The sequence below is a fragment of the Simochromis diagramma genome, unplaced genomic scaffold, assembly GCF_900408965.1.
Source record: "Simochromis diagramma unplaced genomic scaffold, fSimDia1.1 OVJJ01000603.1, whole genome shotgun sequence".
Lineage (NCBI taxonomy): Eukaryota > Metazoa > Chordata > Actinopteri > Cichliformes > Cichlidae > Simochromis > Simochromis diagramma.
Window position 1 is genome coordinate 17,559,898 of NW_024387414.1, and position 14,789 is coordinate 17,574,686.

At 40.1% G+C, this 14,789-nt stretch overlaps 1 protein-coding gene across 3 annotated transcripts in view; it reads left to right on the forward strand.

Moving 5' to 3' along the window:
• The window catches only part of cgnl1 (cingulin-like 1), a 33,652-nt gene extending 24,598 nt beyond the window's left edge, over nt 1–9,054 (forward strand). For all 3 annotated transcript variants that reach the window (XM_040011212.1, XM_040011213.1, XM_040011211.1), the window contains exons 13-19: nt 1,345–1,506; nt 1,697–1,786; nt 5,799–5,882; nt 6,074–6,198; nt 6,510–6,618; nt 6,795–6,958; nt 7,687–9,054. In XM_040011212.1, coding sequence (XP_039867146.1) covers nt 1,345–1,506; nt 1,697–1,786; nt 5,799–5,882; nt 6,074–6,198; nt 6,510–6,618; nt 6,795–6,958; nt 7,687–7,837 — 885 coding nt within the window. In that variant the 3' untranslated portion in view covers nt 7,838–9,054. The remainder of the gene's footprint in view (nt 1–1,344; nt 1,507–1,696; nt 1,787–5,798; nt 5,883–6,073; nt 6,199–6,509; nt 6,619–6,794; nt 6,959–7,686) is intronic.
• Nucleotides 9,055–14,789: the final 5,735 nt, after the last annotated feature.

Here is a 14,789-nt window from a genome sequence, read left to right on the forward strand (position 1 = left end):
ATTCACAGGGTTTTGTACACATTTCCCCTGACTGCACAGTGAGGTAGAACTTGTTGGAACTAATATATTTCAAAAATGGCTGTTTGCTAATAGGTCTTGAGGTAGGAAATGTATTAAACATACTTGCTAGTCCTTAAGGATACACTCAGTGTCCCAGAGCGCTAACGCTGTAAACAAAGCATTGCCTGTTTATAATGAAAACTCCACGGGTACCTTTAAAAAGAGGTATTGGCAGACTCTGCCTTAATTTTTTTTCTTGAAACCACAAGAGGCTGCCTTTCAAAAAAAAAAAGAAAAAAGACAGGCCTTTTTATGTGAACTGTTCTCTGAAACCTGTAGTCATTAGTTGCAGGCTTTTTTCACATGTATAACAGGCCAGCCTTTAGTTTTACTGATTTGCTGATCTGGGCGAACATGCAGCTCTACATTGCATGTCTGTCTGTATGTACAATGTGGTTGTGAGCAGAGTTCATTTGTCAAGATAAGGTCAGTGTCCAGGCTTTTCCTTTTTTTTTCTGTCAGCATCCATGCTATGATATCTTTATCCTGCTGGTGCACAGGAAGAGGAGGATGTTAGCGCTGTGAAATCATTGTTGTGAAAGCTGTGCTGGCTGATTCACATCCTCCTCCTCCACTTACCTTTCCCAAGAAATTCAGTGCTCTGGACTGCTTCATTTAGTCCACATTTTCCAGCTGTTCTCAAACGTTCCAATAGTCCTCTACCATATGAAGTGTAGGCTACATACATCCACCTTCTTTACTTGAATTATCGAGTGAGCATCTTGTACGTATAAATCTCTTTTTACAAGCCGACTATGAAGACGGCCTGAAGTTAGAAGTTTTACTCCACAGATTTTGTAATCGCATAAATTTCAAAATAAGATCCAATAAAAGATGCACAACTATCCAGTTATACTTCTAACAATGCAGTGCCGTACTTAAAGTATTGCTCAGATCATTACATGAATAACCACATAACAATTTTACACTAATGGGCAAATATCTGTTGTGGGAGTAAAAAGAGGGCAGATGATGAATTTCCATTGTCTTAGCATTAAGCATTGAGGGCAGTTTTCCAGCTGTGAGGGGCACTGCAGCTGAGGGAAACACTTACTGTGCTGGATGCATTAGTCACCCAGGGGAATGTATATTATATCATATTAATACTATCGCTAAACAGCAACTAACTGTTGCTCATCACTTCAGCAGTAACACTTGATAAGATTAGAGTTGATGCTGAAAAAGATAATGTCACTATTTTAAAAGTGCTCAAATGTTCAAGGACCAGAAATAAAATGTATGTCATAAGATCATAGTGAAATATATAAATGTTTCTGGTTTTAGTTGTTGCGCCGGGAGGAGGAAGTGCGACAGTCTCAGAGGGAGCGAGATGAGGCCTTGGTCAAGGAGAATACGCTAGAGAAAAGAATTCGTGATCTTGAAGCTGAGGCTGAGAAAAACGCCTTGTCTAAAGAGGAAAAATCCAGACACATCAAACTCATGGAGGTACACAAGCTACTAATGACTGCTTTGTTACATTATTGCAAAAGACCAGAAGTATTCTTTCAACATTTTTTACTTTAAAAGTTTTTTTTAAAGGCAAATCTTAATTTCGCACAATCTTGTATGAAGATTTACAGAGAGCAGTGATGGCAAAACACACTCTTCATAAAGATGTAACTGCTTCACTTTGCAGGAGAGGATTGCTCAGCTGGAAATGAACCTTGAAGAGGAGCGTCAAAGTGGAGACAATCTGATGGACAGGATAGACCGAGGAAGAGAGCAGGTGAAACACACTCAACACTCAACACGTTTTCATCATCAGTGTTCACCTGTCCGTACACACACAGACGTGTCTCTGTTTTATGTCAGCCTGTAAATGAGTTCTAGATCTCCTGTCGCTTTGTCTTCCATTTCTAACATCATGATTGCAACCACTAATCTCTAAATGAAAAGGGACATTTGACCTCCATATAACAGCTTCGGGTCTCAGATGTGTCCTTAAAGAGTTGATGTGTGTGATTCTTGTGCAGGTTCATGGGTTTTTTCAAGTGTCTGTGTCTTTACATGTAATATCAGTACTCAAAAATTCTCTCTTTCTTTCTGGTCTGGATAAAGTGGATGGGTTATTGCTTTGTAAGATGATCTTGCATAATCATTCAGGTTGGCAGCTCGCCAGCATGGTCTAGGAGTGTCTATCCAATTTTCATGCATCAGCCACAAAAGACCCTTCTTAATGCACCGCCTGAGCCAAAATATGCAAGTTGCCAAATGTCTCAAGTTTTCAGGTTGCGGAGTGCACTTGGAAATTATGCTTCAGTAACTTTGGCTTGAGAACAAATCTCATTCTTGTGCTAGAAGTCAGATTTTCTTTTTTCCGTCCTTGCAAGCAAATGCTCCAGTTTTCCTTCCACTGTGATAAAACTGCTGACAGAGACACTGTGAAGTAAGATTTAGATAAATTGCATGTACTTTTAACACTTGTTTGTCCATAGGGGGGATCTTAATAATCAGAGGGAGGAAGCTGGCTCTGGAGTTTAAAAAATACCACAAAACTATGGAGCCACAGATAGTTCTTTTTTTCTTTCTTTCTTTTTTAACAACTATTGGGGCCAAAGGCGGGCTTTTAAGATTTGGCTTTGGGACAAATTCCCTTCACGTATTTTGAAGTTGTAACCAAAATTTTAAATAAAGTGAGTAGCGACATCAAGAGAGCCCCATTGCAATTCATTAGAGTATTTAAACCTGCATAAATGGTCCCCCCTTTTAAAAAATCTTTGCAGAGAGGAAAGAGTGGCATTGTGACAAAGTGGCATTGGTTCAGCATGAGGCTGAGGTCGGTTGTCAAGGCAACACTCGAGCTTTGTGCGGCAAGAGTGGAATAGGTTGAGTGCCAGCAGAGTGTGTGTGTGTGTGTGTGTGCGTGCGGGTATGTGCTGGTGCATGTGCTGGTGCATGTGCTCAAATGTCTGTGGGGAGGAGAGAGAGGTGGGTGCAGGGCTATGGGGTGGAGGGCTGGTGCGGTTGCAGCGGAGGCAGCAGGAAGAACACCTGCGTCTCTCCTGGCACCAGGTGCTCCTCTCCTGTCTAAATGAGAGTAATCTCCCCTCTACTCTCCTGCCGTCTCTCACAAAGCAGATTAGTTTCGCTGTATGTTCCAGTCTGCTGATTCAGCTCCCTCAAGCACTGTGCTGGGTGCACCAGTTATAGGGGCCATCGTTCATCAGAGCAGCCCACTGTCACCCACTAATTGGCATAAAATATCACCAATTCTCAGCTCCTCTCACAAAGAGCCATCACTGCTGTATTGATTAGTTTTCATTCGCCCCTTTTCTTTTGAACTAGGTTATCACTGAACAGTCAGGCCTCTCTGAGTCGATCCAATATCCACTGAGGTGATGTGTGATGACAGCAGTACTGAAAGAATAGTTTTAGAAATTGTGCTAATCGCTGTTTTCTTCATTGTCTGATGATATTATCTGTACAGGTCTTATATCTGTGTTTGTAAGATCTAATAATATCAGCATTAAACACAGAAACAATACAAGTTGAATTTATTCATCGTATTGATTCATTTACAAACAACTCTCTTTCTTTAAAAAAAAAACAAAAAAACATATATGTGTCACAGACTGAGATTCATTAAAGTTTGTTCATTGTGGCGAGATTTTTTTTTTTTTATATATATATATATTTCTGCATACAAACAATTTAGAAGAGTTTTTAGCACTCAAGCTGCTGTCAGACAGTGCTGCTGAACCGGGAGTAAGGATGTGCTCATGGACTCATCACAACCACCAGACTACTGTCAAAAAACAGTCATCTTACTTTAATTCTCAGTCAGATGTGCTAAAGTCTCACACCCAGTACTGTGTTCTCTGAGGTATCATTCGTGCTTTTGTGGATTGAGTTTGATGGATTTACACAGGATTCATAACTTATGACATATTTAAAAAAAAAAAAAAAAAAAAAGGCCTTTCCACATAAAGGGTGCATGACTTGCAGACCTCTGTCTTTGCTAACCTCTTAACAACTTTCTGCAAGTCAGACATTTATGTTAATGTTTGTTAAAGGTTTATTAACACATAGTTACAACAATGGCGAGAGTGCCACAGTAATAGTGATATTTGCCATACAAGCATTTACCTGCATTTTTAGCAACAACGGTTGGCATCATACACCCTGCTGAATTAAGTGAAAACGACACATTTATATGTTTAAATCTCTTACTCCTTGTGATCCCATCATCACAAGAGTGTGTGAGTGTGTGTGCTGCAGCTGCCCCCGCCCCTGAGGCTCAGAAAGTGAGATCGCTCTCCTCGATTGGGAACACGAAAAATGCATCATAGACAAATGTTTTAATCTTATTGCAAATTAGGAACAGCTGATGAGATAAAACATCATTATGTGTGTGTTATTGCTGTTTAGGGCATTCTCTGGTGAGCTGAGCAACTCACAAAGATACACAAGAGGTGTGAACAGTCCTAATTTTGTGTGCAGCTATCTGTCATTTTTGTCTGCCTGCAGTTAAAATGTTTCTAGGTCCACCCGAATAAGGTTCAGGTAACAACTTTTACCAAAAAGTTACCATAATGCTGATTTAAAGCTGGCAGGTTTGAAAGGGGCTTTAGCTTAGCATAAAAACTGAACATGGTTGAAATGGTGAATCTGTGTCCAGCATCTCAACCCTTGGCTATATTACTAAAATTCTCGATACAAACAAAACTACTTTGTTCGAATGGTTAAAATAAGTGTTGGAGGGGGATTTTGACTCCAGGGGACAAATCCAGGATCAATGTTTCCTTTTGCTGTTGTTTTCCGTAAGTTAAGTTGCCTTGCTTTTGCTGTTGGCTTTATATTTAAGTTAATCCTCGCTTATCAACTTGTTAAACACTAATACATTCTGTACTATCTGAAAGCCCACACAGACATATTCTTTACAGTAGTATGTCTCAGATGACGTGGGTTTGGCTCAAGGGGAGCCCAGGTGTGCTATGGGATTTGTGGCTGCCAAATATTAGTTGAGCTGCACTAAAAATGAGTGACTTATAAATTTACCATAATGGCACACATCAGAGTTAGAGAGGAGGATGCAATTTTTGATGATGTGAAACTTATCACCAAGTTGTAGAGTAACCCACACAACACCTCTTAAAGGAAAACAAACTGACAGAAGAAACTAATGCTCGATGTCAGGTTAGAGCAACAAGTTGCCAAGCAAGCTGAAGAGGCACCTGGAAACCAGACAATCCTTTAAACAGAAACTCTGCTTTATTCAAAGATCACCAGATCACAATGAAGAGTAGCAGGTCTGTTGGATTGAGTGAAAGTGTCTGATAACGAGAAGGTGTGAATGCAGTGGAGCTTATTGCAAAGCGAAAAATATGCCTTTATCGGTCAGTAATATCAGGGGATTTGATGATATTTCAGATGAAACAGAGGCCATTCTGTGTTTCTATGAATACAGGTATTGACGTTTTGACTCTTGCGTCATAGAAACTACTGTCAGCTACCTGTGGGGTTTTTGGGGTTTTTTTTGTTTTCTTTTTTTTTGTACTACAACCTTGTGTCTCTGACAGTTTGGCATCACAATCACAATAAAAGGGTGGAATGCAGTCAAGCAAGAAAATCCTGCTCACTAATTAAGCAGAGCTCACACAGCATTAACTTTTCTATTGTTTAGCATTTTGGCTCAGTAGGTGTTACGTGGGTTTCTGCTGTGAGTCAGTGTCTGATCATAACTATTGTCAGACTGTGTGGGACTGTAGCGATGACAGTGTCTGGACTCGGCTTGACAGGTGGAGCAGATGAGGAATGAACTCCTGCAGGAGAGGGCTAGCAGACAGGACCTGGAGTGTGACAAGATTGCTCTGGAGAGACAGGTACACACTCCTGTCTGGAGGATAACAGCTACAGACTCAGTCCAAAACACACACTCATTTCATTTGTCTTTCCATCACATTCATTTGATTTGTCCATTTCCATCATTTTATTATCTGTACACAGACATGATTATGGTATAAACATACATTTGTCAAACACGTCAGTGGTTTTCTCTCCCTGCCCTCTCTAGAATAAGGATCTGAAGGCCAGAGTGAGTCATCTAGAAGGCTCCCAGAAGTCCAACAGAGAGGGCCAGGTACCTCAGCTGGAGGAGCGCATACATGAGCTGGAGGAGAGGCTGGAGGCGGAGGAGAGGTGAGATGGGAACTCCAACTGGGAATAGAGCTGAGGAGTGCTGTGGTTGAGGTGATGTAAGAGGAAACGGTGAGAGTTTAGTTTAAAGCTTCAGATGAAAGTTTATACCTGAACACATGGATTTAGGACACAGAGTCAGAAAGTTGGAGCTTGTATGTATAGTTTAGTTTGCACTGGGAGATCGTCTGACTCTGGGTGATCAAACATATTAAAGAATTTGATCAGCTTGTAAGTCTTTGCGTCATAAAATGTACGCTGGTCTGAATTATTAGCTCATGTTTATGTTTAGTGATGCATCGCCTGTGTTTCAGGGAGCGCGCTAACATGCAGCTGGTGAACCGCAGGCTGGAGAGGAAGGTAAAAGAGATGATGATGCAAGTTGAGGAAGAACATCAATCAATGCAAGATCAAAAGGACCAAGTATGTAACCCTTACCTTCATGCCCACTCTAACAGTCATTAAACTCTCTTTGCTTTGACTTAGACAAATGTCAAGACTAATAATTTATCAGGCACGTAAGAAAAATAAAATAAAATTTGATCTTAGTAGAACTCTTTTAACTCTAGACATGTTTTTTCTTTTCCCCCTTCGTGAAGTTAAATCTGCGTCTGAAGGCGCTGAAGAGACAGATGGACGAGGCTGAGGAGGAGATTGACCGACTTGAGCACAGCAAGAAGAAGCTGCAGAGAGACTTCGATGAGCAGCAGGAGGCCAACGAGCAGCTCCAGAGTCAGCTCAAAGCTCTGCGAAGCGAGTTGAGGTAAAAGCACAAACCAACATCTGTCATCATCAGCACACATAGCAGTGCTTTAAAAGTGGTAAATATAAAATGCAGGCATTCTCAGTACTGAGGCTCAGTGTTGGTAGTAATCTGAGGCTGAGCTGGGGGTCTTTTTGGGCTCCTTCCTGCATGTTGACGTGCCTTTGGGCAAGAGTAGAGTGCTTAAAATACTAATTTAGACTGCACACGCTCTACATAAATATCAGACCATATACCATTATTGTATCTGAAATGAATTAGATTACAGTTACTAATTAAATAATTATGCCACTTGAGTTAAGTTGGTGGGCTCCTGCAGGTCATTGAAGGGTCTTAGAAAGTCAGAAATTAAAATTTGATGTAGGAATTTAATTTGTAGATGGTCAGGTTACGTTTGCCTATTTTTTTTTTTTAAAGACCTACAGTAACAATGGTGAACACTCCTGTTAAAAATGAAGTTGGTGTTTGTAGAAGTCAGAGGTGTGTTTCAGGCAGTTTTTTCTGCTCTCAGATCTTTATGATGTCACACAGAGATGCATAATGTAATAATCTCACAGAAGCTCCACCTTGCCCCTGTTCAAACCTTTAGTTTATGAGGTGCAAGGAGGAGGAGCTCACACTCAGGATGGATTTAGGGCCTGCAAATAATGCAGAGCTGCTCTAGTAATGTCAAAGAACACACACATTATAACAAGAACACTCTTAATAGTTTGTTTTTGTTTGTTCAGACGCAAGAACTCGCCTGCTTCGCTGCTCAGCAATCTGGATGACGACGAAGACGATGACATCAGCACCGACGGGGAGACGTACTTCAGCTCTTCCTCCGGGTACAAGCGCTCTTCGAGTCAGGACAACCTCTTATCGACCTTCTCTTTATAAACAAACTCTGAGGCTGGAAGTAAAGCTGCTTTATGTGCAACACTGTCACACCAAACGGCTGGAGAGCTGTGCCATGTGCTGAGCTATCTGTGTGAATATTAAGACTTTCCTGCTAGGTGAGATAAATAAAATCCTCACTTCAGCAGCTTCAACGTCCATGAATTCACTCAGTATTATTAGAGCAGCTCTCAGCTCTTTGATTAATTGGTGAAATCACACGTTTTGTCCTGTCCAGTGAAAATTTTTGTAAATACGGTTTTAAAATGTTCATTTTATATTCCTGCGTTAAGCCCCATCTTCCAACATTCATTCTGCTCTGAGTGGATCTTCCTTTAATGGGTTAAACATGCTTGTCAATGATTATTCCAGCATTGAATGCACTGTAAACAAATGAAACCTGTACTGTCTTTGTAACCGATATCCAGTTTTGACCCCTTCCTTTGTAATCTAATAGGTCACATTTACACACAGTATCTGAATATACATTTTATTTTTTATCATTGAGTTAAATGCAAAATATTTCCTTTTTTTTTTATAAATGTTTGGAAATCAAGGGTATATGAAGTGAAATGTGCCAGGATGTTTTTTTTTTTTTTTTTTGTTTTTTTTTAAGTTATTTGTAGCTATAAATACAAAATCTCCTCTCAGTAAGAGGTTTTGTGTTTTTTGTTTTTGCTTTTGTTTTTTGTTTTTTTAGGGAACAGTAAATGAGGGACTTTGTACACATTCATTTTTATACAGTTTTATATAATCTAATGAGCAGTAAAATGACAAGTTTGTAATCAACATTCATCGTGCAGGTTTCTTTTGATATTAGTGACATCACAGTGTTACTCACACATCTTCTGGAAGATGCTTTTCTGTCTTAACGTGATTTTTCCAGCATCTCGGAACAAAGCTGCACACATTAAAGCTGTTTTATACTGGAAACGCTTTGATTTAAAACATGTTTAAACTCGTACCTGTCTGTGATGCGCTGTGCCCGCTGTGTACATCAGCAGTGCCTGTAAGGACCACGTGAGGACCTTATGGGTCCTCCTTGGACCGAATCAGGGAATTTCTTCAGATGAACTGACAATCAATGTTTTGCTGCACTGTGATGATTTGCACTCTGTGAGTTGGAGAGTGGATGAGCGAGACAAATTCCTGCCACTACCTCTCTGTACACAACATAAATCCTGCTGAGGCTAAAATAAACTTCATTTCAGTTACTCTCACCTGTTTTTTTTTGCTTGGTGCAGACCTCCTGACAACTATTCCTCTCAAGACTTTCTTTCTTTTAGACATTTTTTTTTAAAGAATATTTTGTGCATCATGTTCTTTTTAAGTTTAAGTTTCTAGTTAAAACTTCTCCCCCTCCTCTCAGTCTAAGTGCACTCGAGGGTTCAGATATGGAAATTGGGCTGGTCTTCACTGTGCCATAGCTGTGGTGGTGAATGTTTCTAGGTTTCATATTTCACACAAACTTGACCTGTTTGTTTAAAAAGTATACTGTCATCTTGCACAATGAAGCTTAAAAAAACCCCATTTTAGATACTAGCAGAAGGAAAAGAATAAAAAACAGTGCAGTTTACAATAAAGTGCCACATGCACTTAGTAAGGGCCTGATACTGTGGGGTGAAAAAATTTACATGTATAACAGTGATAACACTATGCAAGCAGGCAGTGCAAATTGCATCCATAAATGATATATACACTGTAAAATGTTTGAGAAGAGGAGCATTTAATACTCCAGAATAAATGCGTTTCTAAGAATAAGAAGGTTTTGGCAGCACCTTCGTTCTGTTTTAACCATTCTCTTGTAGATTTTCTGGTGTTCTTGGGATCATTGTCCTGTTGCATGACCTGATTTCAGCCAGGCTTTGTCTGCTGGACAGATGGCCTCACATGGAGCTCACCGTCCGCTCTGACTGTGCTGTGTCCAGGTCCCATGACTACAAAACGAGCCCAAATCATCACCCTTCCACCACCGTGCTTGACGGCTATTATTGAGGTGCTTGTGCTGATATACTGTGTTTAGTTTCTCTTTGGTCTCATCTGTCCAGAGGTTTTCTGGTTTGTTCAAATTTAACTTTGCAAACCTAAGCTGTGCTGCTATGTTCTTTTTAAGAGAAGAGGCTTTCTCCAAGCAATCGTTCCAAACGAGCCATCTTTTTCTAATTTTACAGTCGTAAATTTTAACATTTAATATGCTAACTGAGATGCATAGAGTCTGATATGCAACTCTTTTTTTTTTTTTTTTTTTTTTTTTTTTTTTTTTTTTTTTTTTTTTGTAGTTTTGGCAAATGTCTTGAATGTTTTCCACGTGTGCATAATCCTTGTCCGTGTAGGATGATAGACTTCAAATTCTTTAGAAATGCCATCATAACGTTTCCCAGATTTACGGTCAGCAACATTTGCTTCTTTAAGATCATTGCCAACATCTTTTCTCCAGGGCATTGTATTAACACACTTCTAAAAGCTCCAGGCCAACAAGTTGCCAAAACATCTGCTTTTATAGAGGTGCTCACACTGGCTGATGATCAGTTAATCACTGCATTTGATGATCAGCACCTGGCTGCTACTTACACTCTTAATTCCCCCTGGACTGCACAGAGCACTGATCTATGAGAAATACTCAGGAGGATCTTCTTCAGAATATTTTGATGACCTGAATTTTACCGACTATGCCCCGGCATAAATCACCTTGTATCAAAAAATTCTAGACATGAATGACAGCTGTAAAACAACAAAAGAAAAATAATCATGAACCTTGTGAAAAAGAAAACTACCTGAAGGAGTTTTGCATGATGCAAGATGCAAGCAACCTGAGCAATCAGATAAATAAAGTCATCTGTTTGTCTGTCATGTTAAAATATATAATTAAAAAAGGAAAATATGAACAGTCGAGTAAATCAAACCACCGACTGCATGTCCTGCAGTATTTGAGTAAATGCGCTGAAACCCCTTGATGAGGCTGAGACGATTTGATCAGTCTGCTGTGTAATGATCGCCGCTGACTTCCCTCGTGCTCGGGTAAAATCTGTGCAGGGTCAAAGCAGCTGTGTCAACAGCAGCTCTATCTTTAATTTCGTTCTCAGCGGGTCAATATTTTTCCTGCTGGAATGTATGAAGCAAATGCAGCCCATGTTTGGCCCAGATCAAGTTTCAGAGCACAGGTCTGACCTCCTTCAGTCTCTGGGGTAATAAAAAAAGAGTCCTGGCACGGAGCAGGAGCACAGAGCTAAAAGTCCTCTTTATTTTATTTCATTTTTATTGTATTTTATTTTATTCAAACATTATGCAGAGAACTGTTCTTATTTTGACATTTAAATGTGGTTTTTTCTTGTTTAGAACTCACATTAAACCTTCTTTAATCTCTTTTTTAGTGCTTTTATTTTGTAGAGGACTCAGATTGAAAACTTTCTTGCCACTTGGGCCTGACCACAGCACTAAAAGGAGTTGAATAGATGGAGCTTTCTTATCCTCGTTGGCTGACTGGCTATTGTTGGCAGGGCACGACCTTAGTTTGCTGCTTTTCTTTGTGGGACAAACAAATCAACCTCCTCAAGTGCCACAGTATTATCTCTCTCTCCTGTGTTAAGCCAAGCAGCAAACTAATAGGGCCCGCAGGCTGCAAGGCTTAGGGGGGAAAGTTGTGTATGCCTAACAAGGTGATCATTCCTGGGATTCCTTCATGTGCTTCACTGGTTTCAGCAGGAGCGGCTGCAGAGCAGGCAGGATGCACAGAGGGATGTCCTGGAGGTGAACTGTGGCTGTTTTGTGACACGAAGCTATAAATTTTGAGAAGGCAATCTATTTCACACGGAGATCACCGTTTCACGGCTTCACTTTCAAGTTTTACAAGTCTGACAGAAAGCTGGACCCAGAACTGTCACAGTGCCATGCTGCCCCCTAGAGGTGGAAAATATAGCAGAGTTCATATTTCACTTTTTCCTGATAAGGTTTTGGTTAGGAGCAAAACCAATGCAGTTACCTAAAATTTAACCAGATTAACTAAATATGAGAAAAATTTAGTGGTGAATAGGAATTAAATGGGATTCCTGCTTCTCTGCTCCATCACTTTTTCTGCTTGTATGCTCGCTTATGCTGATTTATTTCTTTATTTCTAATTTATTGCTTTCAACTTGATTATTAATATCCAGGGTTTATGAGAAATTACACTTATTTGCTGCATATAGATATTCTGTATGAAAAACTGCAGTTACTCTAGCTGCCGCTAGAGGTGCCGCTAGAGCTGCAATGTAGAGAAACCCAAACATCAAAAGCATGTGAGTGATTTTCTTTGTAGCTCATCCACCTGCAGGGCTAGAGGCGTGGCCATGTTGATTAACAAGTGACCTCTCAGCGTCATTAAACTGCACCTCTCCAGTGTGGAACGTTTTTAATAGGTTACCTGGCTAATGTTGTGACTTCTATGTTGCACACTCAGTCCAAGAAACGTGTGTTTCAGATTTGGTGAGTATTTTTGGTTATGTCTAATATGCCAGCCACTTTATTGGGTACACCTCACTAGTTCCCCTTTGCCTTCAGGACTGCTTTAATTCTCCTTGGCATAGATTCACTGGTCCAGGCCATTTAAGTACAGGGAACTCTTTGTCATGTTCAAGAACTCAGTTTGAGGTGATTTGAACTTTGTGACATGGTGTGTTATCGTGCTGGGTGTTGCCACCAGAAGAAGAGTACACTGTGGTCATAAAGGGATGGAGATGGTCAGCAACCATTCTCAGGCAGGCTGTGGTGTTTACATGATGCTCCATTAAAGTGAGCCAAGACAATATCCCGCACTCTTACACCAGAACTGTTGATACAAGGCAGGGTGTCATGTTGTTTACTCAAAATTCTGACCATACCATCTGAATGTTGTAGCATATGAAACTCATCTCTCAAAATTGAAACTCGTCAGACCAGGAAACATTTTTTCAGTCTTCTATTGCCCAATGCTGATGAGCACGTGTTAATTGAAGCCTCAGTTTATCGTTCCTAGTTGACAGGTACCTGGTGTGGTCTTCTGCTTGAAGATTTGGTGTATTGTGGAATCAGAGGTGCTCTTCTGCATACCTTTGTTGTATTTGAGTTACTGCTGAATTCCTATCAGCTCAGAGCAGTCTGGCCGCTCTGACCTCTGACATCAACAAGCCAGAGAACTGCTACTCATTGGATATTTTCTGTTTTCATCAAGATTCTCTGGAAACTGTTGAGATGGCTGTGTGGGAAAATCCTGGAAGATCAGCAGTTTGTGAAATATTCATACCAGCCCATCTGGCACAAACAACTACAGCACGTTCAAAGTCACTTAAATCACCTTTTTATCCGCATTCTGATACTGTATGTCCAAGTGCACTGAATTGCTGCCATGTGATTGGCTGTGTTAGCAACAAGGAAGCAAGAAGGAAGAGAATAATACGTCACTTTAAATTATTGTGACTAATTCAATGTGTATTTTTAAACCAACACCCACAGAGTTGTATTGTGTTTTTTCTGTGTTGATCAGCAGCAGTAACATCACTCAGAGACACTAAACAAACATCCTGTGGATGCCCTCAGGCGCTGAATGTTACAGTGCAGCAGGACAAACCTGCTCTCAGGGTCTCAGGGTGTTTCCAGCACTGCCTACAGTGAAGGAACTATTCACACTCTTTACCTGCAGCCTCAAAATAATATAATCTAATACCCTCAAAGCTCCTGCTGACAGGAGCTTTGAGGGTATTAGATTATTATTAATTGTACATAATTTGATAATACATATTGCGCTATTACCTGTTATTACTGAACATTGTGTCACACCAGTGTAGAGCTATTTTGTACACGGATGTGAATGTCATGATTTGTTTCACATAGAAACCCCTAATCTAAAATGTACCCATACCTCAAAATACCTCAAAACTACCCCAGTAAGTGCACAGAGTTACTTCTCACTGTGTAATGGTGTAATATTTCATTAACAGTAGTCTGAGATATATATGAGATCACCAGATTGGTGTCAGATTAGTTTTCTCTGTTTGTTTTCTATCTAATTATTAAACGATCACATCATCATCAATCATAATTATCAAGTCGAGTCAGTCACAGAACTATAAAAGAGATAATTGATTCCTGACATTAGATCAATGAATAGGTGGGTTATCAAAAGGCTATAAAGGCTAAAGCCTTAAAGGACAGTTGTAAATGTCTTGTCCTTTATTTACGGCACAGAGGCTGGGAAAACATCTAACGCTGTGTCACAACAGGAGTGTTTTGTTTGTTTTCCATCTGAAAGAGTAAACGCCCAACAGGTTAGATGGCCGCCTCAGGAACAATTATCAAGGCTCAACATTGTACTAATCTCTCAGTATACATATATATTACTTTGTAAAACAAAAACAGCTTAAACTCCATTCTAGGTCATGCGAAATCAGGTGACATCAAATTAGCACACCAGCATTATCAGTGAATGTGAGTTTTTATTAATAAAACCTGTGCATTACTTTGCAAATTTCAGTGTTCGAAGTTTAGCAAATGTGAAGTATTTCGTGCACTGGCTGTCTGATTACTCTCCTGGAGTTAAAAGTACATTTTTTGCTATGAAGTGACGTGAAATGGAAATATGATTACCTCAAAAGCAGTGCCCTAAAGTTCATTAATGCCGGGTGTCTGAACTCCAACAGCAACACCTGCTTGCTTCACATTTCTAAAAACAGCATGGCGTTGTGAAACCATGTCATTTCATCACAGATGCAGCATTTGTCTGTCAACAGTTGTAAAGTTGCTGCTGCAGCTGTCAGGGAATGATGAAGTGTGGGACTGAGGACTCAATACAGGACTCGGCAAAAACTGCAGCCAACTGAAATCCACAAAACGAGATCCATGGTCAAACTGACACAAGATGGAAGACAGGGCTATTTATACACAGAAAGTTATTTATTTGACATCAGGACTATTTATACATAAAGGGTTGATCATACAGCAGGAC